At 46.2% G+C, this 26,990-nt stretch overlaps 4 protein-coding genes and 1 non-coding gene across 6 annotated transcripts in view; 3 read left to right on the top strand and 2 right to left on the bottom strand.

Moving 5' to 3' along the window:
- The window catches only part of LOC126558824 (pyridoxal phosphate homeostasis protein), a 445,790-nt gene that overhangs the window by 324,628 nt on the left and 94,172 nt on the right, over window positions 1–26,990 (top strand). The gene's annotated exons all lie outside the window — the stretch shown is intronic.
- LOC126558025 (serine protease grass) lies at window positions 1,089–2,640 on the top strand. Its single transcript, XM_050213959.1, has 3 exons — window positions 1,089–1,137; window positions 1,239–1,582; window positions 1,666–2,640. Exons 1-3 carry the CDS (start codon window positions 1,089–1,091, stop codon window positions 2,638–2,640), a joined length of 1,368 nt encoding a protein of 455 aa, XP_050069916.1.
- LOC126560088 (lysosomal acid glucosylceramidase-like) lies at window positions 4,982–6,607 on the top strand. Its single transcript, XM_050216249.1, has 2 exons — window positions 4,982–6,432; window positions 6,508–6,607. Exons 1-2 carry the CDS (start codon window positions 4,982–4,984, stop codon window positions 6,605–6,607), a joined length of 1,551 nt encoding a protein of 516 aa, XP_050072206.1.
- LOC126558043 (myogenic-determination protein) lies at window positions 7,086–23,264 on the bottom strand. Its single transcript, XM_050213977.1, has 5 exons — window positions 22,674–23,264; window positions 20,776–20,898; window positions 20,620–20,700; window positions 7,931–8,009; window positions 7,086–7,537 (listed from the first exon to the last, which is right to left on the bottom strand). The coding sequence occupies exons 1-5, from the start codon at window positions 23,256–23,258 to the stop codon at window positions 7,086–7,088; spliced, it is 1,320 nt and encodes a 439-aa protein (XP_050069934.1). The 5' UTR covers window positions 23,259–23,264.
- Window positions 24,404–24,569, bottom strand: LOC126560142 (U1 spliceosomal RNA). The gene has a single exon (XR_007607061.1). It is a non-coding gene; the product is annotated as a U1 spliceosomal RNA (small nuclear RNA).

Raw genomic sequence — 26,990 nt, 5'->3', positions numbered from 1 at the left:
CCCATCAGCCATCCTTTCTTGAGTACTAATTATCAAACACCACCAGAAGGTATGGGAGATCACAAATAAACTCTTTAAAGTACCGTTTATTGGTTTGTGCTTCTCGTAAAGGTAATCATTTTTTGAGAAATTATGCGATTAAATCTGTTTAATATACTCCTGAATATAACCTGGGTTTTGAAGCTAGGATATGCTTATAAAAGTGTTAGTAAATATCATAAGGGCGAACTGGTGGTGAGGCGACAATGGTGCCGAACTTGATATGGTAGGGCCGAGGTTCAAATCCTATCCGGTCCGTTCCCCCGCAGTGTGAGGGCTGACTATCCAACTACGTGGTATCGGTAAGCCACTAAGATGGTCGGCGTGACCTGAAAGCCAAGAAAAAGAAGCGTGGTCCTCTGGCGCCATTGTCCTAGATAAAATGGACTAGTTCATTCGAGGTCTAGTCGAGTAGTATCATCTACTCGAGTATCTTTTGTTAGCGCCCTTGTTGTTGGTCAACCCGACCAGCCCACTACAGGATCTGTAAACAGTTATGTTCGATTATGGACAGCAAGATCGCATATCTTATTCACATGTTCCAAACAAAACAATCCCATAAAAATCCCCTAATTTTCGATTGATCACATTTGTGTGCTCCAAGAGTTTGTCTCGTTGTTTGACTATCGAACTGGAATCACCGAGCCCATCGCAAGCAAACCTGACTCACCGATCGTTCATCGTACAAAATCGCAGGAATCCTTTTTTGTTATTGTTGTCTTCCGCATGACTGTCCCTTGGGCTAGAAATCCCAATCGTAGTGATACCCCCACGCGGGACCAAAAAAAAAGGCCTTTTAAATACCACAACCACCTTCTCGCACAGCGCAAACCCAACATTGTGTATAGGCAATTAGCGAATCTCATCATGGTCGCATCGATGTGCGTGCGATCGCTCTCGCGCATTCTCCACAAGAAAATCCCCGACTGACCGTGTCGCCAAGTCCGCCATCTAGGGGGGGCTATCACACAGAAGCTTCAACAGAGCGATTCAGTCGATCTTAAACTTCGCAACCAAACAGTTGAGTGCAAAAAGCGAGCAAGAACAACATGGTTGCTGTTTATCTCTTTCCACTGATCATTACAGTGATCGTATTGGGTAAGTCGTGCTCTGCACACAATTTAGTTGTGTACTAGATTCTGTGTGTAAAACTCTTCAACTACAGCTCGTTTATGTGCTTCGGTTCGTTTATGTGCTAGGAGGAAGTTTTGAGGCCGCTGCTACACAACTAGGATGCAGTCACCCGGACGATCGATGCCTTCCGATACGACACTGCCCGCTAGTGTACAAACGCATTCAAAAGGGGGAACTTTCGCGCAATAGTACCTTCAAGAAGGAGGTTCTACGAAGCATCTGCCAACCGGCAGTACAGTTGGTGAAGAAGACCCACATTTGCTGCCCCAAGCGTACCATCGAGTGCCATCTGGATGGGAAACCGGGCACATGTTTGTTACGCGAACAATGTCCAACGTTACAATCGATCACCGAGCAACAGCTCATGAGTTCCGTTGCGGAGAACCTTTGCTACGTGCACGAGAAAAAGGTACGAAATCACCCTTTTGGGCCTATGCGTCGATATTTTCTCCCAACGTGTTAGTAATTCCTTTGATGTTGTTCCTTCCCTAGAATTACTTCTGCTGTACCGATCCTCTCTGTGTGGCGCACAAAAATTTGTGTGATCAGAAAGCACCGACAGTTCCGGCATCTGCCTTTCCAACCTGTAAAACCAGCAACGGTACCGTGGGATCTTTAGTGTCCGGAAAGATTTGCAGCGAGCAGGCACGATCCGTAGAAACGACTGGTGATTCCCGTGTATGCTGCGTACCACCAGAAACTGGTCGCTTAATCTCACACCCGAACGCAGCCAAGTTGGCCCGTTTGTCGTGCGGAACGAACGCTTACCACAACAAAATTCAAAACGGTGTACTGGCAGAACCCGGGGAATTCCCGTGGATGGCGTCTCTGGTTTACAAGACACAGGCGGTCTGCAGCGGTACGCTGATTCATCCATCGTACGTACTAACCGCCCGCCACTGTATCAATGCGCGGCTCGTGAAGGTACGACTCGGAACGAACGATCTGCTGGAAAAGCCCGCCCGATGTTCCACAGAAACTTGTCCCAAGATGCAGGAGATTACTATCGCTCAAAGCATTCGCAGTCACACACACGACGTTGGACTGTTGCGATTAGTTAAGCCCGCGGAACTGGTGCCAAATGTTGTGTGGCCGATTTGTTTGCCGGTTTACTTGAGTCTGCAGATGTATCTGCCCCCGATGGTCACGATCAGTGGATGGGGAATGACGGAGAAGGGTGTGCGGTCGAGTGTACTGTTGCAAGCGCAAACACCGGTATTGGTGAATCAGGAAGGATGCACCAAGGACTACATGATCTGTGCCGGTGGTGTTGATCACAACAATCACTGTCGGGGTGATTCTGGTGGGCCACACCAAGCGCTCAGCACATACCGGGGTGAGCTTCGGTTTGTGCAGTATGGCATAATCTCCGATGGACCGAAATACTGCAATGAACCGGAACGACCAAGCCGGGGTGTACTGGTGGGTTACGTTATGGAATGGATTCTAGACCAGATGGAACTTTGATCGGTCGAGGATGAAGATGCAGTGGCAGGTTTAAGTCACAAAAAATACTCATAGTTTTATCACACATCTTGCCCATTACTTTAAGACGATAAATTCGGAGTGAAGGATGAACCCACTTAAACGTGGGCAATAATAAACTGTTGGCTGTTCAATGCGATTTAGCGTGATGTGTTTGATGATGCTTGCCTACTGCATTCGAAACATGCGTCCATTCATACTGTTCCACGAGATATTTAGATTAATACGTTACTTCCTTGGAAAGCTGGGAGTGAGCGTGTTATTTTAACATGTTTCGGACGAGAAATGCCACCGTGTACCGTCGTATCCTGCACCAATGTTCCAGTGTGTCCGGTGGGAGGGGTATGGGGGCATTGCATCGCGCCAGTACGCGACAGGCAGTGTCACGCGTGCGTGACAACTGCATGCGTTAATATGTTTTGATAGCTTACATCGAAAAAGCGTACGGCGCACGCATGCAGGGATCTGAAGATGCATCGCCATACGGTTGTATCTGTCTAACGTGTAGGCGAAGCGATGGCGATGCGAAGGAGAGGCATGTTTTCCCGGTTTTTTTTTTTGTTTGTCGTCGGTACAAAACCCAACAAACAGGCTTTTTTGTTACCCGATAAGTAATGGTATTGGTATGGGGAGCGAACACTGGGTAATGGGTAGGGGTAACTTCCGGTCGTGAAGCATCATACGAAACAGATTCACATCGTCTACAGCTTGAGAGTTGCGGCTAAAGCTGCTTATTTTGCATTGCAAAAGTTACAGCTGATCTCGTCTTGAATGGGACAGCTTAAAAATAAGTCAAAGTAATCTTTCACTTGATAAGCATCCAAACGCAAGGCATCAAAAGCCTTGAGTCTGCCTTGAATATACAAAAAATAGGTTGGTATTGAAAGGACTGTCTATCCAGTCATGGGATGACCAGAAATAGCATTCCAAGATCCCCTGAGATAAATAAGAATAGATAGATTTTAGTGTAATAATATTTTTTGAACGACGGAAAGATACTGTAAAAAATTAAACTGCTTATCACTTGGCGGTAGTTGAAAGGCACTTCGTCTATTCTATCAATTAATTCATTTTTGGTTTTAGCCGAGAAATCATAATCCTCATAATATCATAAAAATCCTAGTTCAAGCGGAACTCGCTTTGAATGCATGTTGACACTGTCCTCAAGACACCTTTTGTACTATGAATCTCGCAGGTCACTGCTAGTCCTCAAGAAAAGAAGACGGGACGTGATTCTGTTGAATACTCCAGTCGTTACAGTGGGAATACAATCCTTTCATTGGACCAATCATGAAATCGATTATTATTAATTTTTTTCTATTATGATGAAAATATTCTTTAAATTTAAAATTTAATATTTTTAAAATTATATTTCTGCTCTGAGATTGGTAAGGTGTAAGCAATACGGCCAGGCCGTCCCTCATTAACAAAAAAAAAAAAAAATTGGTAAGGTGTGCTAATAAGTTAAATTATTTAGATTCAATAAATTTAGAAAATATGTTATGAAAAAATGCTATAGATAGTTCAGCAGCTGATGATCATTCTAGCAAAATTTGGAAAAGTTATACCTGGTGGACGTATAGAAATCAGCGTTTTGAAAAGCGACATTGGTGCGCACGGGGACGTTACGAGACCTTTTATACGAGGCAACCCTAACTGGATACTAAATCCGCCCACTGTTAGTTCCGCTACTGTAACCAGGCTGCCACTCTATGGACATTGCCTGCTCCAGAAGGGCCGATTTTTATCTGATATATTTTTATATTGATACATTTTCTCACCTGATCCACGGACTGTTGTAACGACCATCAGGTAACGCATAATGGATATCGCAGGTTGCGATCGTACCTGCTTTCTAAAGCAATTACCCTTACAAATCGTGTAAATTTCAAGATGTCTCAGTTCAGATGTAAGCAACTGTGCCTGTATAAAGATTCTCTACATTTTTGTTACCATTCTCTGTCCAGTGTGATGCATTAGCTACAGCTTGCTCAGTCCACCGATAGCGCAGGCATGCGTTTATGAATGAAAGTATTGTGTTCCTCCAGTCGCGAGCGGCGTTCATTATCGTGGAACTCACTCCCACCCCTCCGAATGTTGGGCCGGGAGAAAGTGATATTGTCCGATTGCGATTGCGACCCAAGGGGCTCGCCATGGTCAGTGTTGAGTTGAACATGTACAGTGCGACAATGCGAAACCAACGATCGCCGGCATTTGGTAGTTTGCTGATTTGCGGTGCTTTGCTGTTTCTGGGACTATCCCGGACTACAGTCGGTAAGTAGATAGATTGGCGACTCAAGAAGCTAGCCACATTGTGTAACGCATGCATTCCTTCCCATCTGTAATCGTAGTTAGTGCGGGAGGCCTACCCTGCGCGTTGCGTCAGTACGCGAGCGGATCGGTGTGCGTGTGCAATGTGACGTACTGTGATACGCTGGAATTTACCGAACCGACCGACCTCGGGAGCTTTGTGCTCGTGTCTAGCAGTAGTGCCGGGTTACGCTTTGCTCAGACAGAGGGTAACTTCACCCGAAGCGTTAAACAGCGACAGACGTTTCGAGCGGAGACAGACGTTACGATCACACTCGAACCTCGGAAGCGCTTCCAAACGGTGGAAGGTTTCGGTGGTGCCTTTACCGGTGCGGTTTCGTACAATCTGGAACGCTTAAATGCTGAGCTGCGCGAAAGTCTCTACAAAGCGTACTACTCCAAAACGCAAGGAATTGGATATCGTTTTATGCGCGTACCAATCGGTGGCTGTGATTTTGACCTTGAACCGTGGGCATACAACGAACTGCCGATTAATGATGCGTACCTGTCGAACTTTACCCTGCTGGACGAGCGAGATTTGGTGAAGGTAACACAGATCAAGCGCTTGATGGAGGTGACCGGTAACAGGGACATTCGTTTGGTCGGTGCTGCTTGGAGTCCACCGCCGTGGATGAAATCGAACAACGGATGGACCGGTGCAAGTCGTCTCAAGCCGGAGTACTATCAAACATGGGCCGACTACCACGTGCGCTATCTGGAGCTGATGCGTGCCGCTGGACTAAACTTTTGGGCCATTTCGACCGGAAACGAACCGCTGAACGGTGTGATCGGATTTCTTTTCATACACTTTATGAGCCTTGGCTGGACGGCACAGGATCAGGGCCGATGGGTAGGACAACATCTAGGGCCAGCGCTAAAAAACTCACCCGTCAGCGATGTGAAGCTGTTCGGGTGTGATGACCAACGGTACACCTTTCCTTGGTGGTTTATGATGATGGATCAGGGACATCCGAACGCTACGAGCTATTTGGACGGGTTGGCTGTACATTGGTACTGGGACGGTGTAGCACCGGCGACACTGCTAGATCAGGCAGCGGCACGCTATCCAGACAAGTTGATCTTCAACACCGAGGCATCGCTGGGTGATAAACCGCTCCAGCAACATCGTCCCATCCTAGGGTCTTGGGAACGGGCCGAATCGTACATACTGTACGTGATGCAAGACTTACAGCACAGTGTGCACGGATGGATCGATTGGAACCTGGTGCTGGATGAACGTGGTGGTCCAAACTATGCGAACAACTTCGTTGAGAGCGCCGTCATTGTGAATTCGACTTCCCAGGAGGAAGCTTACAAGCAGCCAATATTCTACGGCTTAGGACACTTCTCCCGTTTTATTCTGCCCGGCTCGGTACGGCTGGATGTGGGATCATCGAGCAGAGATGTGTCGGTCGTGGCGTTCGAACGGCCGGACAAGAGAACCGTGTTGGTGTTCTACAACAAGTAGGTGTCTACGGAAATTCAACTATTTTTAAAGATGAGATTTTTTAATACATAATTCCTCTTTCTTTATTTTAGAGCAAACTGGAAACTGACTGTCCGGATAGAGGACAAACGGTACGGTAGTGTGCGTGTTCGTCTGCCGGCTAAATCGGTACATACCTTGCTTTATCTATAAGACACAGCACGTGAACAGTTCCCAGTGAAGACTGACACTACAAATGATTCCTCGCGATCTAAGAACTAAGAAACGATCTTAGTAGATCCCCCGAAAAAGAGTAACGAATAAACTCCGCTACCAAATACCTGCGTGCGTTCTAAAGTCATCATCAGCATCTTTTCTCATAGCGGGCCTCCCTAGGCCTCCCCATCATTATCCACGCCCGAGTACGTACCACATTTGAAAGGTTATGATTTATTCTTCGCCTAATTTAATTCACATTCACGGACGTCTCATACACTAACGCTAGTAACGATACTTAAGAATTGTTACACTAATAATACCTCTTTCAATTGCATTACACCGGCGCATGAACGCCACACACGGCTCGGCCCCGGCAAAGCCATTGTTGCGCCTTCCCCTTAAAAGCAAGTATGTACAACTAATTAAAGATTTTTGCATTTTCGCTGTGTGCCGGAGCGAACGATCGAGCGCACTAGGGGAGTGAAACGGATGTCGTCGGCGGTGCCACGGTTCGGTTGCTTCCCATGGTTCCGTGCTGGTGATGCGATCCGGCAAGGACCGGTGACATGGGCGAGGAGGATGCTGAAGAAATGGACGATGTTGACGAGGAGGTAGAAGAGGAGGAAGACGAAGAAGAGGACGATGAGGATGCTGGAGATGGTGAACAGAACGAACTGCTGTACAGTAGCGTGTGGTGTTGATGCTGGTGGTTGTGGTGATGTAGTTGCGATCCATCGCTGCCGGAAGATGTGCCACCGTTTAGGATGGGAACGTTCGCCGGTGGCGTGTGCGCGGTTAGGGAAGACGCTTGTTGTGGTAGCAGCTGGGATGTTGGTGGTGCGTTGCTGATACTCTGCACAATCAGGTTCAGACAGTCCAGGCTAGAACCGCTCACCGACGCGGAGGTGGATGTTTGATTGTACCCTTGAGAGATGAAGAAGAAAAAAGGGGTTTTTAATGTGTGTCCTTGGTGCATGTTACTCAACAGATTTTAAAGGATATAAGAAGAATAACGAATATCCCAGTGTTAAATTTAGAAACCCCGTTCGGTTCCATCCTCCACCCAAGCTCGACTCGGTCAAGTGATGATAAATCAACGCGTAACGGTTGAATGCACAATTTTCTAATTTGCCGACATGGTTGGCAGCCTCGCGCTCTAACCCGAGCCCCAGTTATCCCCATATTTCCTATTGCCATCCGACCGAGCGACCGAGCGGCAAAATAGTGCAACAGTGATGGCGGCTTTTCCGCTGCACCGCAATGCAAACGAGCGTGTGCGCATGCAACGCGGTTCCCGCACTCGCGCCATAATCCTACCTGTCAAGGGTGAGTACCGGTCGTTGTCCTTTCCCAGTTGTCCTAAGCGTTCGCGCAGGTAACTGTTGGTGCAGCAGTTCTGTAAATGGACAGATTGAAAGGAAAATCTTTAATGTACGCATCGCATCTCTCCCAACCAACCGCCGCGTGGTCCGTGTTTCAATCCGACCCGAGCTAAATGAGCTTGTAGACATGACGATAATTTGTCCGCTCACCGCCCGTCAAACATCGCTACCCGGTGTAGCCCGGGTCTACTGTCAATCCATTATTCGGAATTTGATTCACGTATCCCTCGCCATCCAGAGTTTCATCAACGGTTCTAGTGTCCTACCGAGTGTTGCGTGGCTTCCGTAAATATGTGTGAAACCCGAAAATAGATTCCACGTAACGGTCGTCGCGCACTCGCCTTCACCCTCCTTCCCCTCTCAGCAAGGGAAATCTTTCTCTTGAGGGGGTTCCAAAACAAAACGGCAATGGGCCCACAACCACGAACGAACAAACTGACATTTGTGATGCCTAATTTAGTGTAAGTTATTCTGGCGATGGCTTTTTATACGTCGCTTTCCAAAGGCAAAAACTCCCTCCAAAGGGTCCGGGGTGGTGGTGCCGTGCAGCACAACAAACACAATCCCGCATCCCGTATACATACGCAACAGAAGAAGCGTTTACGACGCGGCGCGATTCTATAACGTCAATTAAAAAAGATGACATTCGGCAATAAAATAAAATGAAGTCGTCGCCATATCTTTTAACCGTCCTCCCCGGGACGTTGGGGTCGGGGTGTTCTTGCTCGAGACGCGATCGCGATCACTACTCGGAGAGATGTGTGACACAAAAGGTATATATTACGCTGTCTTCCCCTAGGCCCTTGGTCGCCCAGATCTCTGAGGTGCTCAGGGATGCTGTGGGAGAAGATTCTTATGTTTTGGGTGTGTGCCATTTAACTCTACAAGAAAAACATCAAACGACTTACTTGGGGTGGAGACCGGTCGATACACCAATGGTACACCGAGGGCGATCACAAGAGCGGAGCCGAAAAAGATTGAGCTATGGCCGATATACGGCGACAATTTACAAACTATACCATCCTGGCGGGTGCGAGCAACGAGAGCCGTGCGTGCGCGCGTTCTATTTTTGATGATGCGTCCGCGAGGCCATACCCGACGGCGGCCTCGTATCATCAACAATGCTGATTTTGATCGCGGATGAAATGTTGAAGCTCAAGAGCTAACGCACAGACGGGACCTGATCGACCAATTGATTAGGGCACGGACGGACCTGTATGCTTGGGTCGGCATCTTCCGACTATCTCAAGAGTCCCAAGAGAGACTCCGTCCGCCGATTTAATTGCACACTTTAAGGATTCCGAAATTCCCATTCCTAGGCGCGCATAACCCCGGTGGCATTTACGATGCAATTACTTTGAGGAGAGAATCGCCATCGTCCGGGAGGGGTTTGCTGCGGGTGAGTGAGTGCGAAAATTGTCAGCATAAAATTAACGATTTATGGGAAAGGGAGATTCGTTAGTTAGGGAGCGGGTGCGTGAGGCATTCTTGGTAGTAATTCTTAAATTCGGGGAAACCCAGGAACCAGAAAAAAACGATATATGGTGGTCAATTCATGGTGGTTGACATCCTGTCCTGGGGTGGAATGTTGATGAGCGCAGAAGAATTATTCAACTCTCTGCGACGAGGTGTTGATTACCACCCGTGATAACGCTATTTGAGAATTGAGACTTGCTCAAGTCTCAAGAGGATTGTGCACCGTTTGTATATGACTACGAATCTATACAGGCAATGTTCATTGGCAAAGTCCGTATCTATTTATAGACAGGTCAATTTGTTGATAAGAAGACTACACTTCGTCTAACCATGGTGTCTGTACCACTTAACAGTTTCTGGGTTGTAGCCGATGGGTTATGCTCATATTTACACGTATCCTTGTTTATGTTGATGTACGAGTACCAATTGTGCTACACGAACCATATCCGTTTGGGAATTGCCCAAAAAAAAAGTCCCTGCGCTTCCAAAGCGCTCACGTCCGGTCGCTTTTGTAGCCCGAAGCGTAGCTACCGTCTAGTTGACGCGTTATCGTAATGTGACCTCACAATTCATCCGTTCAAGGGCACATCACCGACCGGGTGCATAACTTATTCTCCGCTGGGCAACTGCGCCAGTCGCTTTTTGGGATATGGATATGGGTAAGGGTATCGATACCCATGGATGACACAGTTTACAACCGCCGGGTGTAATCTGTGTGCGTCGAGGAAAACCGATACGGTTCGATGGCGTCACGTCGCACGGAAGATCGGATGGGAAGCGTGCGCAAAAAGCAGGAGCAACGCAACGAAACGAGGACACACAACGAGGAGAACACCCCAAAAAAAGAAGTGTCGACTATAATACGGACCACTTAGCGTAAGATTTAGGATGGCATTTAGAGTCACATATTACAAAATCATGTATCCGTTAGACAGTCAGCTATTTGTATGCGGCTGTGCCGTTTCTCGGCACCGTACTGAACCCTAGACATTGATTTTTTGTTTTGCTCTGCCCTTCTGCTCTCCCCTGGTGTGGCACTTGGAGAGAGGCTCGCAAGCATTTTTCCAACAATTCTACCCAATCCCGGAGTGTTGTCAGGTTAGCGTCCCGTTCAAGAGGGAGATCACTTCACAGCGCGCCTCAAGGTGACAACTATCAATCGAACGTTGCGTGAAGCAGTTAACCGTGTCTTCCGTGACTAAGTGGCTGTTACCAGCTTCCAGGCCCGGCCTTCGGAGTGCATTTCGAGTACCCGTACGCGACTTGGTGTACAAGCATCAGCAATCTAGAGAACGATTGGAAGGATGCTCCCGGCTTTAGAAGCACGATCAGATGTCACTTTCAGCCGAAGACTTACGCGTTGATCGCGATCACAACGAGGTATCATTTTTCATACTCTTTTTTCTTCTCTCTCTCTCTCTCTCTCTCTCTCTCTCTTGGTTTCTGTCTCAAACCACCGGTACTTCACGTGGTCCCCGGTGGGATTTCCCATCATGGCGGCGTGGCGGAATTCATAAACTTTCACTCTCCGTGACAGATTCAAAACATTCCACCCGGCCCTGGTGCGTGGGATTAGTAGAGGGTTGGGTAGGGAGGGTAGGACGTTCATGCAACGACACACTCTTTCGCAGGCTTAATCCAGGAGGAAATATTAAAAAATAATTTATCGAGAAATTATGGTTATGGGTGTCCGGACGGATTCGAGTGGGGATCCCGAACGACAAGAATGTCAACCAGTACATGGCTGTTAGTTCGGGGTTGCAGCAAGCAGCCGAGAAGCAGCAGCGCACACTGGCGGCGGCAAAGACTTTTAAAAATAAGCAGTCTTAACGTCTTAATACTTTATTTACTCGAGATTGAGCCCGAGCTTGAGGTGCCGGGTGCGTGCCAGTATTGAAAAATGTCATCTTCAAAACAAGAGCGCGCTCCACCGCGCACGTTGTGACCCATTAGTAATGGCCGAAAAGAAACAACAACCAAAAAAGTTTCTTTTGTTATGCTTGGCTCACACCCCCGAAACGTAACAAATGGAAACAAGCGCAAGCAAGCATCTATTTGTTGCTTCTAGTCTAGTCCTTCTGTCACGTGTGGCTGGGAAGGAGGGAGACTTTGTTTTTCGTCGCTAACAAACTACTTTTCCAGAAGTCTAAAAAGATGATGGCAACGAACATGATGCTGCTAGGCTGGTGAGGCCAGAGGGGAAGATGGTGTGAGATGAAATTTATAACGCTGAAAATTATTTGCCACCCTATGTGTGAGTGTTTTGCCGAAGCTGACAGATCGGTCGTAAAGTAGCGTCCACTGCTTCACACCCCAGGCACACTACCCTTTGGGATGGGAGAAGGTTTGGGGAAAAAAGGATGCCGATCGCACATAAAACATCAACCATCTCCGAACGCCCGATGGGCATTAGATTAGACGAGAGAATAAGCTGAAAAAAAAAATTGCAGACGATGTTAGCGACGATTGTTGCCCATAAACTTGCTCTCTGCCGTGCCTGGTAGACAGCTAGGGTGGATTAAAAACAATGACTCACTGAAAGATATGATCCCCAAGATCTCACCGATCCCATCCCGCTCTTTTGGTCACGTTCTACCCAGGCGAATGTTGCTCTCGGTCACATCGGTTCCAAACACGCTTACGCAAAGTGAGATATTCGTGCTGAGCTTGGCTATACATTCTTCATGATATATTGTCCGAGATTTATATGGACGACAGATTTACCTCACCCCATTGTCCTCGCCCACAACACTAGGTAATGTGACGAAAGATCAAAGAATATCGTTGCCCAAAATGAATGATTAATCTCGCTTAATTAGATCATAATTTGTTAATCATGCTCTTTGGCTTCCGATAGAACAAGTCTGCGTGCGTGTGGGATCTTTCATTACACGCCAGTTCGATGCAATAACAGTTGCTGCGGGAAGCTTCCTTTACTGCCGCTTTGCTTTCGGTTGTTTTATGACAGGAGCACTTAAAGTTGACCGCAAGTCAGTCACTGCAAACTGCCAAACGTTACACATTTGCGGTCGTTAATCCGTTGCGGAAGGTTATACGGCGGCGGATACGTTCGTCCATAAATCCATGCATTATAAAGTCTGTCGGGAAGCTATCCTCGATGCATGATGAGGGAGGTTGGTTTTTAGATACAAATGGAGAAGAATTGAAGGTAAAATTTTGCACGTGAAAAACTGCTCAACTTCAAATAGAAAATGTAAGAAGTATGCTTGCGGCCAGGCCGATTTGGAAAACAGATGGAGCTATGTGTATAGTATACCTATGATTTTTCTATCAACACCATCATGTTTTGATGAACATGTGTTTTTAGGAGCTGTTTGAAGATCAGATAATGAAGCAAATTGAAAAATCCAACAGGATGTTTGATGTTTAACGCGAAAGAATTGAAGGGTAAAATGCACAGAGATTCAGATAACATCACAACAAAAGTTGGAGTTCAGTTGCAGTTCAAAAAATTGGGCGAATCAAGTCGGTGGTAAGAAGATCAGTCATGGAATTTGGTGCTTCAGCAAGTTAAAATATGTTGGGATAGCTTTACCAATTTCAATTTTAATATATTGTCATTGTTTGCCGCATAACTGTGCAAAGGACTTAATACTAAAACTTAAAGCAGCTCTCTCTAGAATAGTATTCGCTACGGAGAAGATATTACACGGGAGCGAAAGGATGATGATAGCATGCAGCAAAGGATGTTTAGGTCTTATTGCATTATGATACAGAGGCGGATTTAACTCGATTCTCGGGAGACCTACGCAGAGCGGAAGTTTGGTTCTACAACCTCCAGAGGTCTTGAGAACTTGCCGTTGCTGTTTTTCGTCGACTTTGTTTTAGCCCAAACGGGGTTTATTAGTTTACAGGGCTACAAGATTACTACAATCTGACCGTCACATTTATTCATTTGCAGTGCTCTTGATAACATTGCCTTCGATAGAGCAAATCCTTTCCCTTCAATTTTGGGGGGCCTACTAAATGTCCATTTCTTCAATGTCCAAACGGGGCGACTTCTAGGACGAACCGACTTAGTTTGCTTATACTATGATCCGTCCTTGGAAAGTCTTATCAATTCCATCGATTCAATGACTTACTGGACTTACTGATACCGTAGTTGGATAGGCAGACCTCACTATGGGTATCACAAGAGAGAGTCTTTAGTCTGATAATCATCACAGAAATTAGTCTTGGCCAAACCGAGAGATCAGGTGTGCGATCCCATGTTGGATGGGTGTTAGATCGATCCTTAAGCTAACCGACAAAAATGCACTGCTCAGTGAGTCCTTTTTAAACTTGAAAAAATTCGGTAAAATCATAAATAGTTTTAGTTCATTCTTTTGTTTCAAGCTTGCTGACTGCAGCCTTCACAAGGGCCGTTTATATCGATTTATGCCACAATTTTTTTGTATCTCCAACTTTGCTTCAACGCCTCAATATACAAATGATGTAATCTCTTTCTACTGAACCGGCTTTAGTTGTGCACAAGCTCTGTTATTCCATGTGATGTTAATGATCCATCTACATCCATACTAATGCGTTAATTACATAAAACAGTTCACATTCCCGTGCATACCTGCACTTCACACACGATCATGTAATGTTGTGCGTGATCGTTTTGACACTGTCCGATCCGATTAATGCTTTACTGCTCACTTAACGCTCACCGAGACACCTTCGATAGACGTAATGTTTCTGGCTTCGACCACACACGGACGACAGCCAGGTTGCTACACCAAAACCAACCAACGAAGAACGAATCGTTATTCTTTCCGACCGCCCTTGTCACCGCGTGGAATGTGAATCTGCACATTCTTCTGCGTAGCCGTAGTTCCGACACAACATCCGAGCCACCAGACGTGTCTTGCTCGCCGATCGGTTTACTGTCGATCGGCTCCCCGGGTTTGGATCGCGCATGTTGACAAATTCCTGCCAAGGTCAGCAATGTCCCCGTCTGCTTTGTACCGCACCGGATGAAAAGTGGTCAAGCGTTTGTTACAAACTGTCGGCGACGGGAACAGCACCAATTGCTACATGTAGTAGGTGCGTATGTGTGTGTCCTCGGACTCAAAAGCATCAAAGAAATGGTTTGAGTCGGTTTTGAGAAAAACTGTTTGCTTTGAATTGCATGTTTTTCGGCAGTGACATTCCCAGTGATCTCGTTCATTCATTAACCTCTCCCCGTGTCTATGTTTGCCCACTCTGTTTTGCTTCCGCGTTCCGCTTGGGCCGCTTTCCCGCATCCCTCGACCGAGGGAACTGACGGGAAAACAAATCGCCAAACAGATTCGGCGACGACCTCGCACGGACCAACTCGGGGCTTACGGTTTACTGTCATCTTTCAGCTTTCGGAACAATTCTATCGTGGACGCGGACGACGGTATTTGGTATTCTAAATCGGTTGTTTGGCTTTTCCATGATGAGTCAAATTAATCTAACTCAAGTCTCACGCTTGAGCGGTTAATCGGTGTGCGACTTGAGCGTTAATTCAAGTTCATTCGTCGCGGTGCAAACACATGGCTATGATCACTTCGAAACGATTATTAAGTGGCAGGGCTTTGTTTGTCCGGTGAAACAAAATAGATGTGAAGTACCGATTTTTATCCGATGAAAGTGTTTTACATGTATAGCCCCGGTAGGTGTCGGTGCCACAATTGTGTCTATCCAACGCCTTAATCCTTCGCCATTAGTATGGCTTTATCTATTTTTAGCTTGCGGAATGATAGTAATTTCTCGTTTAATCACACAACTCGTGTGAGAGATTTCGCTGCGACCGTTCAGCGGTTCGACCCAACCAGTCCAACCAGCCCGGCAATGGGCTTGCTGTTAAGCCGCACGACTCAGCTGGGATTAATTAAAACTCCACCACCGAACGGGACGGTTCTGCCCCGTGGCTAATGAGTATGTGCTAATTGTGCACACCCCGGCGTACAAGAGGAATTTCCTTCGGTCCTTCTTGGATTTTTTTTTTTCATGTCGCGGACATGGAACAGAGCGATCCCTTGACTTGGCTCACGAGTGGATAAGAAGTCTAAGGTGTTAAAGTTCATTAAGGTTGAGATATATCCTCGCTTTGAGGCGGAGGTGCTGCTTCGTCTGCACAGTCAAGGATCACATTGCGCTTGGTGGTTGCGTGGCCAAATCTTCCCCTCCCTTTACTGAATGAATGATTCTCTACTGTAGTGAAAAGAACGCCTCACGCCGTCAGTTCCGATGCTTGGCGGTTGCTTTGCGTGGCTTTGATTAATTAGTGAATTAGCCCTACACTAAGTGCAATTAATTAGCTCCCGTGCCACTCGGGTTCCGATATCAAAGGGCTGCACGCACGCGGCAGCAGCTCATGCAAAACGCGGCCAAGGAAGCGGCATCGTGTGCCTCTTATCTGACAGGTCGGTGACGCGACAGAAAAACACACGCCCGCCGCCCTGGAACACGGCTGTGCACACACGCGGCATACGATAAGTTGCATTTGATTTGTAAAGCGCTAGAGATGGTGGCAGTGTAAAACATTGGCAATGATGGTCAAACACACCCACCCACCCAAATGCTGGCGGAGGGAATAAATAGTTGGAATTTAAATTAAGATGTTTACCGATGGCAATTACCTTTTCGCTTTACCATTAGATGACGCAGTTTGGTGTTGGGATGGAATGTTAAGACATCGAACCGTTCCATCCATAGAGGAACATTTTGCCGGACCTCCCATCATTGGCTAATTGCGGGTAGCATGCAATTTTAATGATTTCATTACGGCATTCCAAAACGCCAAAACATTTAAGGGGACAGGGTGGGATTCGTCGAGGGACTAAATTCATTCCACTAATTCTTCCGCCAATTTACGAATCGCACTTTATCGTAATTGGAGGGAACACTGGTTAGCAATTAGTAGTCATTGCCTGCGATTTCAATGATGCTCTGTGTGTTAAGGTATTACTCGGCTAGGATCCACATTGACCGTATCCAGAGATAGTGCAGTGATCCTTCACAAGGATTACTTTGGCCGAAATATCCTTGGATCACGCCAATCCACTGCCCAATCCTTTCCTCAAGTTTTCCTTCCGTACTAGATAGCTGTGGCCTCGTATTAGGGGCCTCGTAAAAGGGGCTTCAAAGTAGGAACTTCTCGAGGCCAACGTCCATTCCGCCTAAGACTTCCCACAGTCTTTATAGACGCCAAAGAGGGATTTTGCCTTTCGGAGGTCCTATGAGGAATGCGTGTTAATGGTTACCACGATCACGGGCCCCAATATATGGTCTTTGCTACGAAACTCTTCTTACGAGGCCCCTGAACGACGCGAAAAGGTAAGGGACAGAAGGGACAAAACGAGGACCCTCAGCAGACCGCTCACGGGACGGGACGGGGACCTCACGCGCCCGCTTAATTCGCTTGAAAGATCCGGAAGATCCGCCTCTGATCCTCACCACTGTCTTCACTAACAGTTTTGTAGCGTTACCGTCGAATTAGGGTCAAATAAAAGGCTGTTTTTGAACAGATAATAGATCTGTTCCGTTCCAAAAAAAAAAAATGTTTTTTTCATCAAACGGATCTACCTCGCCACATATTCCTTTTTGATTCTCTACACTGCATTGATATATGAGAAAATCCCAATGGTTTCAGAACAACTTCGTAGTATTTATTGTTTATTTTAGTATAATACAATAGTCTACGCCGTATTGTCAACAACTTCATAGTACTTTAGAAGTAAATTCGAGCACGTATAAAAAGAATTCCAAAATTATTTGAAATGAATTAGATTCCGATTTATGTAGAATTAGATTGGGCGGTGATGAGATTTGGAATGAGACCAATCCGGTGGTGCAGACGATAACAGCGCCAATCTTCACACGGCAGGACCGGGGTTCAAATTTCATTCGTACGGTTTTCCTCTAGGAAGGACTGACTATCCAACTACGTGGTATCAGCAAGTCAAGTAAAGCAATTAATGGCTGGCCTAAATCTAGTAGGTTGTTAAGCCAAGATGAAGAATTAAGTTTAGAAGGCTCCAAATCTCCCATTCGGAGACGTTTCCCTCGTAGGACTGTCTATTCAACTGTGTTGTATCAATAAGTCTGGTAGATCATTAGGTAGACCGCCAAGACCAGTGGAAGGTCATTTATAGAAGAAGAAGAAGATGGAAATCAATTTTCTTACACAGCAAAGCAAACAGAGCGAAAAGGAGTACTTTTCCAACTTCAAGATACTGTTCTGTTCCACTTCAAAAAAAAAAAACAAAAAAAAACATGCTAAGATCTATGTACCCTTAAACAGACTTACAATATGTTTAACATTCGCCACGGCTTCCACAAACATGTAGCACTTTACTTATATCCGATCCATAGATCGCACAGTTTTTATCGTATAAACCTTGTACCATGTAATTGTAAGTAGAAAACACCTTGTCGTGCATGGGCATTTGGCATACGACACAGAGGAAGCAACACCCAACGAATGATCTGGAAAAGGCGCATTCGCCCATTTTTTTTTTTTTAATGTGTTCGGGGAAAATCGGCGACTAACGACGCTGTATGTTAGATTACGCGCGAGCACCGTATTTCATACCGCATGGACATGGAGACATGGAGATATGGAGCAGCAGTGCGTTAATGCTGTTGGCATTTTGGAGGGATACAGAAGGAAAAAAAATCACAACCAAAAAAACCAAGATTAAGAGAATATTTTCCACACTCACAAAAAAAAAAACTCGCTTCCCTTTCATCCTCGATGTGACAATTTAGATCATCCCGCTAACTTTACGACCACCACGCGAACCAGCGGACTAAGAGCGGGAGATTAAACGAACGATAAAAAAAGCAAACGGAACGGCCGGTGTTGCTCGGCAAAGCTCTGATGCAAACAGATGCGCACCGCACAGCATCATCGTCGTGATCGTGATCGTCACCAGCAGCAGCACGGCGCGTGTGCCGGCTTCGTGCAGACGCAGTGGTGTAGATGGCTCAGGATGGAAACTGGCGATCAGGAGGATCGGACGACCCATAACGTACGACCACGTACAGGCACGCGGCTGGAAGCATCCACTCACAGCGAGCGTACAGTGAAGACAAATTTATCGAAACATGCAATTAAATCTCATTAAAAACGATGTACTGGCTGAAAAGTTGCGCCACTGCTGCGTCCCTAGTACACGAGGTTTTTGCTGAAGTTTTTGCGTTTTTTTTTCCTTTTTAAATTTCTTTTTAGTTGACAACGGGGTAAGCAGATTCCAAATTTAAACCTCAAACCAGTGTGGATGTCATGCGAAGCGAGTTTGTACCGTCTTCCATGCGAAGCGATACGCCATTCCACGCTCTGGGACCTGAGCATGATGAAGCCTTGAAGACTCTCCGTTATTGGCCACCCAGTCGCAAATGGGGGGGGGGGGGGGGGGGGGGGGAAACAAAAAGTGCTTAAACGACGTTTTCGATCATACATCCGTGGGCGATGGATTGCTTCTTAATTGTGATCGATCGTTTCCTTCTCTCGAGAGGTATCGCTATCAATGGGGGCTATCGCGTAGAACGCACGGACATCACACCGAAGCACAGAATGAAGTTATCGAGCCGTGTAACGATCCGACGAGAAAGTGTGCGTGTCTGTTTCACGTCGAGACAAGCTGTCACAGAATCCATGGACGTGGACCGAATGCTGCGTGCCGGCGCATAGCAGCAGTAGACGAAGACGATCCATGTCACGGATCGTGACTGCGACGTGTGCGGTTTGTTTGCTCAACTCCCCAACACTCTCTCCAACACACCATTTTACACGGTCCACGGATAGGGCCCGCGAGATAGCAACCGCACTCGGAATAGGGAGGAATTCTCGTACCAGAATTGTGTTGGGACAGCGACAGCGACAGTGACACAGTGTAGCAATAGCGGCAATCGAACCCGGTAGCTTCAACGCATCGTTGGATGGCACACTCGCAACCCAAACCCGCGACCTCTCTGGTACGGGAGGTGATGGCCTTACATGTCACGTTCGTGCGCTTCCTGACGGTCCGATAATGGTAACGTCTTCTTCTGTGGCTTTCCCGAAGCTAATTGTGCTGCCCTACCCCGGTGCCTGACATTTGTCGTGACAGTTTGACATATTATGACTAGGCGAGGAAATAAATGAATGGACATTTTTCATCGCACCGATTGCAAGCGTTCTGGAGGCAGGTTCGGTGTACCGAACGCAAATTCGGTCGCCAATTCTAATCCCAGATATTGTGATCGCCGTACTAATGGAGTGCGAAAGAAGGAGAGATACAAGTAGCAAAAATTGTTCCTCGATCGTATTAAAATTCCTTCCACTTGCTGCGTTTCGGTCGATCTTCTTTCAGGTTCCAGCTGTCCTGAGTCCTTCTCCCAACTCCATCGTGGGTAGGTTGAAGATGGAACTAATTATGTTTTCAACGCCGGATCTTCGCACCCGTAACTGACAGTGTCATGAACTCCAAAGGTGATCCACAAACCGTTCCACTTCTTCATACGTAGATCGTGGGGTCTACTCGCCTCTAGACGTTCGACTGTTGTTTGCAAATTGTAGGCAAAAAGAAACCAAAAGACGGCACAAGAATTTCACACATCCCACACTACCGGATGGATCCCGTCTGCGCTCCCGCGTAAATGAAACATTAATCTTCCAGCCACCACCGCCAACATGCAACCGGCGCACATGATGATGGCGCACGAGGAATCGCTTTCCTATTTGGGTATCACGGACCGCACAGGGACATTCTTTCGCTGGGACGCGCTACAACGTGAACACGGGCACCCGAACAGAAACGATTAATGAAATCGGTAGTCCGTTCGGCAGTGTCATAAATCTTTTGCCGGTTGACTCGTCACCGAATCGGACCGTTGTGAACTGTTCCCTGTACAAGACAAAGCTGTGATCGCGAAATCTCATAGCGTGTGCGCACACCAGATGGCAAACGTTATTATGTTTATCAACAAACAATTAAATCACGATAAATTTCCAAACACGAACGAACGTGCAAGGTTCGTACTTGGGGGCCTGGAAAAGCGCAACAAGTGCCGGGAGCGAACAAGGTGCTAGCTGATGGAAATGAGCACCCGTCCCAGCTGTGAAGTGATACGCGACAAAACGGCTTTACGGGCGTTAATTAGTCAGAGATCTGGGAACGTTCCGTGGCTTACCATGTAGTCCTGGGGCGTTGAAAGAGCCGTATTGCTGCCGTTCGTTAGGATGTCCGAGCTTTGGTGGAGGGGAGGTGATTCCTGGTGGATTGCAGAAAAACGAAGAGGAAATTGGTTAAGTAAAGTAAAGCGGGACGTTTAATATGGCTTACTTACATCGAGCAGGGCTTGAAGACTGTCGATGTACTCGATGGCATTTCGTAGGATTTCCACCTTCGGGAGCCTTTGGTTGGGGTTCGTGCTGGTTCGCCGCTTCAACACTTCGAATGCTTCGTTGACCTGTTGGTTGGTTGTATGCGAGTGTGGTGAACATTTCAAATGAAAAAATGAAGAGAAGTTAATTTTTAAGTGATAAACATTTAATTTAAATATTTGTTGATACAAAGATACTAGCCAAGCACGACCTTATCACTATCTTAATTTCGAGACTTAGCAAACTATCAAAAAAAGCGACACAATAAACAGGAAAGTTAACGCAAAATCGTAGTTGTGCCAGTCAAACAATGCATAACACAAATTAAACCTAAGATCCATCGCTGTCATTGGGTTAGTCTCGCTAAATGCACGCCTTCGTAGGTCAGTTCTAAGTGGTCTACAATTACGGGACATTCTAGGATGTTATTGTTAGAAAATCTTACACAGTTATCACTTCAACGTCTTATCGTCTTATCATGGTAATCATTTCATATTTTGGAATAAAGAGTCTCTTCATGGTACGATGTGAGCTCTGATATACTATAGGTCGGAGATTCAAAACTCAACAGCACCACAACACCAGATCATTCGATTGATTTTATTAAAATAAAGTCTCCTCGGAGGACCTAAGCGGAGTGAAAATTGAAGCCCCCTATCACAATGAATCTGATGATCCGGGTGAAGATTCCTTGTAAGTTTAGGCCCACGAGTGACCGCATAGTCTGCGTAGCACTAGACCCGCCACTACTTACCAAGCAGGAGTTTGCAAATTCCCAGCAAAATGGGCCCATTCTGGGGATAAAAAAAAACTTCAGCTGCGATGATTTAGCAAAAACTAACCGTTCTGGAATTAGTCTTTGGCTACGTGGAATCGGTTCTTCCCAAATAATAAAGAAAAACAGTGAAGATTCATAAAAAAAACACCGAATTTTTCTACTTTGGCCAGTTAGAACCAATAAATAAGATATGCAGTTCGTATTCTGGTTCTACATAATCTTCTACTTTACTGCGAATGGCAATTCATTCGATGCTTCTTTGCTCGATGATTATTTTGCGATTTCCTCAGTTGAATGGCACGGGGTGCTATTCAACTCATGACAATGTACAAGGCCGAGACGACAGCGGCACCGATCTTCACATGGTATGAGCGATGATCAAATCCCATCCAGTTCGAATGCTCGTAGTGATGACGGACTATCTAGCAAGGAAATATCAGTAAGTCTAGTAAGCCAGTAGATGGTCTTGCATGAACTTGCTGGCCGTTAAGCCAAGAAGATGAAAATGTTGAGATAATTTGGTAGTCAATTTTGAAGATTAAACTGCAGTAGCCACGATACTTGCAACTATAATTTGCATGCTCAAGAGCTTGCCGACCTCTTAATCAGTACCATAAGACTCTTTTTACGGAAGCTTACTCCGATTTTGTTCATGAACCGAATTTAGTAGTATTTCAAAATCGTTTAGGCTCTCTATTATCCTAGTAAATCCCTGGGAAACCACTAGAATTGTGACCCATTGGCGGCATCATTACAATGTACAGAAATTTCCTTTGTTCCTTCCTGTTTGACGCTATAAACTATCGTCAATGATCGTCGAAGCGTGGCTCAGCTTAGCTCGCTTATTGTTGGATATATTAGGTGCGATTATCGGTTAATATTAACATGATCGAATGCTAAAATTCATTCTTCTTTGGCAGTACAGTCTCACAAAGTCTGTATAGGTCTTTTCTGGCCTTTCTGGACTGCAAAGCTGATCTTTAGAGGTTGCTTTATCACAAACTGATCTTTTTAGCGAACTGAATGTTGAACTAAACACACATGCCTTTGGTGAAAGTCGGCATCGCCAACACGGACACTAACCTTCCGCAACCGACGCCGCTCGCGCAGGGTAGCCGCTTTCCGGCGATCAACCGCAACACTCTTCTTTTTGCACGCCTTGCAGGCCCACGTTAGGCACGGCCGGTTCGGGCTGGCCATACAGCCGGCCGCCGGTGCCAGGACATGCTCCTCCGAGCTGAGACTGTTGTCATCGTAGTCGGTCAGCTGCAGCTGTTTCTGTCGGATGTGAAGTTGCTGGATGTTGAGTTTCAGCTTTTGCTCCGCACTAAGATCATGTAAGTAACCACCACCGACAACACTACCACCACTACCACCATTATTAATATTACAACTACCACCACCGATACCATTCCCACCGCCCGTTACCATCATCCCACCCTGCAGCGAGTGGTGAACACTTTTTTGCACACCATGTATCGCAGCACCATTCACAGCACAGCTGCCAGCATGCACTTTACCGTGCATTACCGACGCCATTGGTGTGCCGGCACTGGTCGGCATGAGTTCGCCGAAGGAACGGTGGTCCACTTCGTACCCTTGCTTGAAGCCTGCCAGCTCGCTCTTAACCGCCGACTTCCGGCCAACGGTACGGTTGCACTTTGTCATCCCCCGGGATTTTGCGATCCTTTCACTAAGCACTAAACATCGCAGACCCACTTGGCGGTTGAATTTTTCTAAATTGTAAGAGAATACGGTACACTCACGGACCTCGTTCTAGACGCACACACTAACCGTCGATCAAGTACGCAACCAGATGGGAGGGCCCGGATACCGTTGCCGCGGAAAAGCACGATCGTACTGATCACCGTTCGCACCGGAAAAGCGTGACAGTCGACAGCAATGCGTCGAGCTGCGTGTGCGCACACGATTAACGCGTGCGAACGAGACGTCAAGTCAAGCGGCCGATGATGGTCGGGAAATGACAGTAAAGGTGGTGAAATTTTCACTACCATGATCGGGATGATCGGTCCGGACCGTGTGCGGGACATTGCGTTAAAGCGGGACAGCTAGTTGTTTCCTTGAAGTTTTCTTCTTGCGGGGGAAATTCGAGCTGAGCTGTGTGTTACATTGCTTGTAATGTAGTCCTTGTGTGTCGATCCTTGCTCAACTCACACACATCAGCAAACGTGAGTGGTTGCCGTGGTAACCACTTTACACATCAAAGCAGCTGCTTCCACAGCAAGACACACGAGGAGACGTTTTACATGGTTTCTCCTTCGTTTTCGCATCCTGTTCGATGTTTAACGGTATTTAAAGAAACACTTTAAAGGAATTTGTTTATTTTGGTTAAAGTTGTCATTGATCATGGTCGTACACGACGAATTTGTATCTCACATTCTTCCGCCGTCGTCGTTGACTTGACTGACCTGTGCGTTGGACATAAAACAAAAACTTTCAGCGCAATTTGGCTCCTCCCATTGGAAAATGGGAAAAGCGTCGAGTTTTCCCGTTCTGTCAGAGAATATATTCGCATCTGAGAAGCTTTTTACTAAGGTATATGTTGTGCGGAGTAAACTACTTTCAGGCGTATATGTTGAGGCATATTGATGTAATGCGTAACACGTTTCGCGATGTGTGTGTGTTTCCGCTAGCCACAATAAAGTCTTCGCATGCAGGATTTTAATGAAATATGATTATTACATTGTTTGCCACGCTCACTACAAAATCTAAAAATTTTTAAATAAAAACATCTATCAGTAGACGAATTTCATGTTATGTTGTGTAATAAATATTATGATTGTAAGATTAAATCGGGATGTGCGCGAACGCACTTCCCGGCTACCAAAAATTGCGCACACGAGTTATCCACATGAGGGATAATCGCAGGGGTCAACCCAGCCCAAGAGTGCAATGGCCAGGCCTCGCCCTGGGGGAACCGCCTTCGTGATCACGGTAACCCCTGTGCCAGGTAAGTATGCTTTCTGCCGCTCACAACCGACCACCCCATTCGCAACCGGCATGCTCCGCTAGCGATGCTTAATGCTTTTCGTTCGCATCTTTTTCCGATCGCTTTTGCTCATGCTCGCGTACGCACATGTTCCCTGTAACTTATGCTCGCAGCATGAGCATGAAAAGAAACAATACATAACGTCTCACGCGGAGAATGTGGGAAGAGTGAGAGAGAGATGCACGACGAGCACGGGAGAACGCTGGTATAGAAAACACAAAGCGAAGCAAGCCTTCGATGCGTTTTATGTTTTCTGTGAAGGGTTATGTAGTTTTGAGCATGAAATGTGTGTTTGGTACATGTTGGTTGACCGTTTCAATTGATCTCATTGCAAAAAGTTGGAAAGTTTTTGGGAAATGATGACGCGAATGAAGAAAACAATAAAATTATTGCATCAGCAGCCGGTTGAGGGGAAAACGCATTCGGCGTCCACGATATTAATGCATGCCCTTCCATTGAATATGCTTTGACGTGTAGCATACCCAACTAAAGCACGGACTACACACGGAAGCATGTTGTAACAACAAGTGGAACACTTGTAGCTTTAATGTTCCTAAGATTTAAAAGGCTTTTTTTGTGATAAGGGAATAGAAAAATTGTTTGTATAGGCACGCAACTTTAACTCCCAATTGTATTTAACTGAACGATTGACCGTGAGTCCGTGGGCGAGTATTTGTGACATTTCCTCGCTTAGAAATCGCTTTTTGAGAAAATTGAGAAAATTTTTTTAAAGCCCAATGTCGATTCCAACGGTTTGAAATTTCCCGTGGCTCTTTGTGTTCTTTGCTAAACTTCTTTGCGGTCCGTGGCATTTTTATTTTTACGTAAAGTTAAGGCGTTAAAGCTTGGTAGATATAATTAGAAATAATTTACAGCTCCACAACATTACGCAACAATTAGGCCCGATGAACTGTCTTGGAGTATTTTTGTGCCTCTCTCTTCCCCCCCTCTCTCTCTCTCTCTCTCTCTCTCTCTCTCTCTATCTCTCTCTTTTTCTCTCTCTCTCTCTCTCTGCTGCTGCTGCTGCTGCTCTCTCTCTCTCTCTCTCTCTCTCTCTCTCTCTCTCTCTCTCTCTCTGCTGCTGCTGCTGCTGCTCTATGCTATGCTCCATGCACATTTATGCTCTACCCTATGCGCAACGCACATTTATAGTGTTCTAAATCTAAAAAAAAGTTTTAAACCGTTGTTGAATGTTCGGTTTTGCTATTATAGGTTCCACATGTGTACTGGGAGATCATTTAAAATAGTAAAATTAAAACATTTCCCTTAGTATATCTTGTATCCATACATTAAATCACCTTACTGAAAAATAGAGCTATCAGCTAAAGAAATAATTCTCTAAAAAGCTGCCTCCTCACAAAAACAGCTAGTTTTTTTTAATTTCTGACATCAAAGCTAGAAAGGCCCGAAAAGTTTCTTTATATTTATTGAGCAAGAAACTTTAAAACAAATATTTTAATAACAAAAACTGTATAGCCAAAACAACCGCTACAACGGTACTGTCGCGTGTGTAAACCACGCCTAACCGTACGGTAGCACGAGCGCGTGTGCGTCGGATTTGCCCTTGGTGGGGTGGGGGTAGATTTGGCAAAATAGAAAACAGCATACACCGCGACCGACCAGATCCGTTCACTTACGTACGCCAGAAACATTTCCCATCCACACTAGCTGTGTGTCGTTGACCGGCCGCGAGAAAAATCCACTTTCCACCCCAAATCAGGCTCTCAGTTCTTAAGTGCCCTTGCATCGGTGACCCTTCCCGAGAGTGTGGTGTGTAACCATTTGTAAGCGCGAAAATCGTGTCCCAGCTACCCCAAACAGTACAGTGAGCAGCAGTATCCGCCAACTTTAATTCATTACCAAAAGGTTCCAATCATGTCTCCGTACGGTTGCGTCTGTTGTGGTGGTTTTGTGTGTTAAATACCTCGGGGTGGCAAACAGTTTTTCTTGCGGCAATGGCACGAAAGATGCAGATGCGTGGCGTACGCTCCTCTCGGCAGCAGTGGCACAGTGTAAGTAGAACGGGTCGGAACCGATCGTTTGATGTCCTTGTGATCGAAAAATTGTGCGTCGCTGCAACACACCCTTTAGAACGGCAAATTTTAAATTCTACCCCTTGAATTGTGAGCTTGCTTCTTTGTTGTTGGATGTCAAGTTCAAGGGCATTGGTAGTTCTTTTTTTATTGCACCACTATTGCTGTATCAATTAGCAGCTAAGCAAAAACATTGAACCATACGCGGAAAAATGCAATATTGGCGAAGGTCGTCCACGTAGCCAATGAAGCAGGAATGAACGGGACAAAATGAACCACCGTGAATAAAGTGGGGGGGGGGGGGGGGGGGTTTCTTGAATGGTATGCGTCATTCATAGAAAGTTCATTCGGCCCGAC

This window comes from Anopheles maculipalpis, chromosome 2RL (assembly GCF_943734695.1).
Source record: "Anopheles maculipalpis chromosome 2RL, idAnoMacuDA_375_x, whole genome shotgun sequence".
Classification (NCBI taxonomy): Eukaryota; Metazoa; Arthropoda; class Insecta; order Diptera; family Culicidae; genus Anopheles; species Anopheles maculipalpis.
The sequence above is the reverse complement of the archived record's forward strand: the minus strand, read 5'-3'. Positions and strand labels throughout refer to the sequence as shown.

Coding starts and splice junctions, on each gene's coding strand:
- LOC126558025 (XM_050213959.1), top strand. CDS start 1,089: ATGGTTGCTGTTTATCTCTTTCCACTGATCATTACAGTGATCGTATTG. Junction 1,138..1,238: donor CATTACAGTGATCGTATTGG/GTAAGTCGTGCT, acceptor TTTATGTGCTAG/GAGGAAGTTTTGAGGCCGCT. Junction 1,583..1,665: donor GCTACGTGCACGAGAAAAAG/GTACGAAATCAC, acceptor TTCCTTCCCTAG/AATTACTTCTGCTGTACCGA.
- LOC126560088 (XM_050216249.1), top strand. CDS start 4,982: ATGCATTCCTTCCCATCTGTAATCGTAGTTAGTGCGGGAGGCCTACCC. Junction 6,433..6,507: donor GTGTTGGTGTTCTACAACAA/GTAGGTGTCTAC, acceptor TCTTTATTTTAG/AGCAAACTGGAAACTGACTG.
- LOC126558043 (XM_050213977.1), bottom strand. CDS start 23,258: ATGACAAAGTGCAACCGTACCGTTGGCCGGAAGTCGGCGGTTAAGAGC. Junction 20,899..22,673: donor AGCGGCGTCGGTTGCGGAAG/GTTAGTGTCCGT, acceptor ACCAACCAACAG/GTCAACGAAGCATTCGAAGT. Junction 7,538..7,930: donor CCGGTACTCACCCTTGACAG/GTAGGATTATGG, acceptor TCATCTCTCAAG/GGTACAATCAAACATCCACC.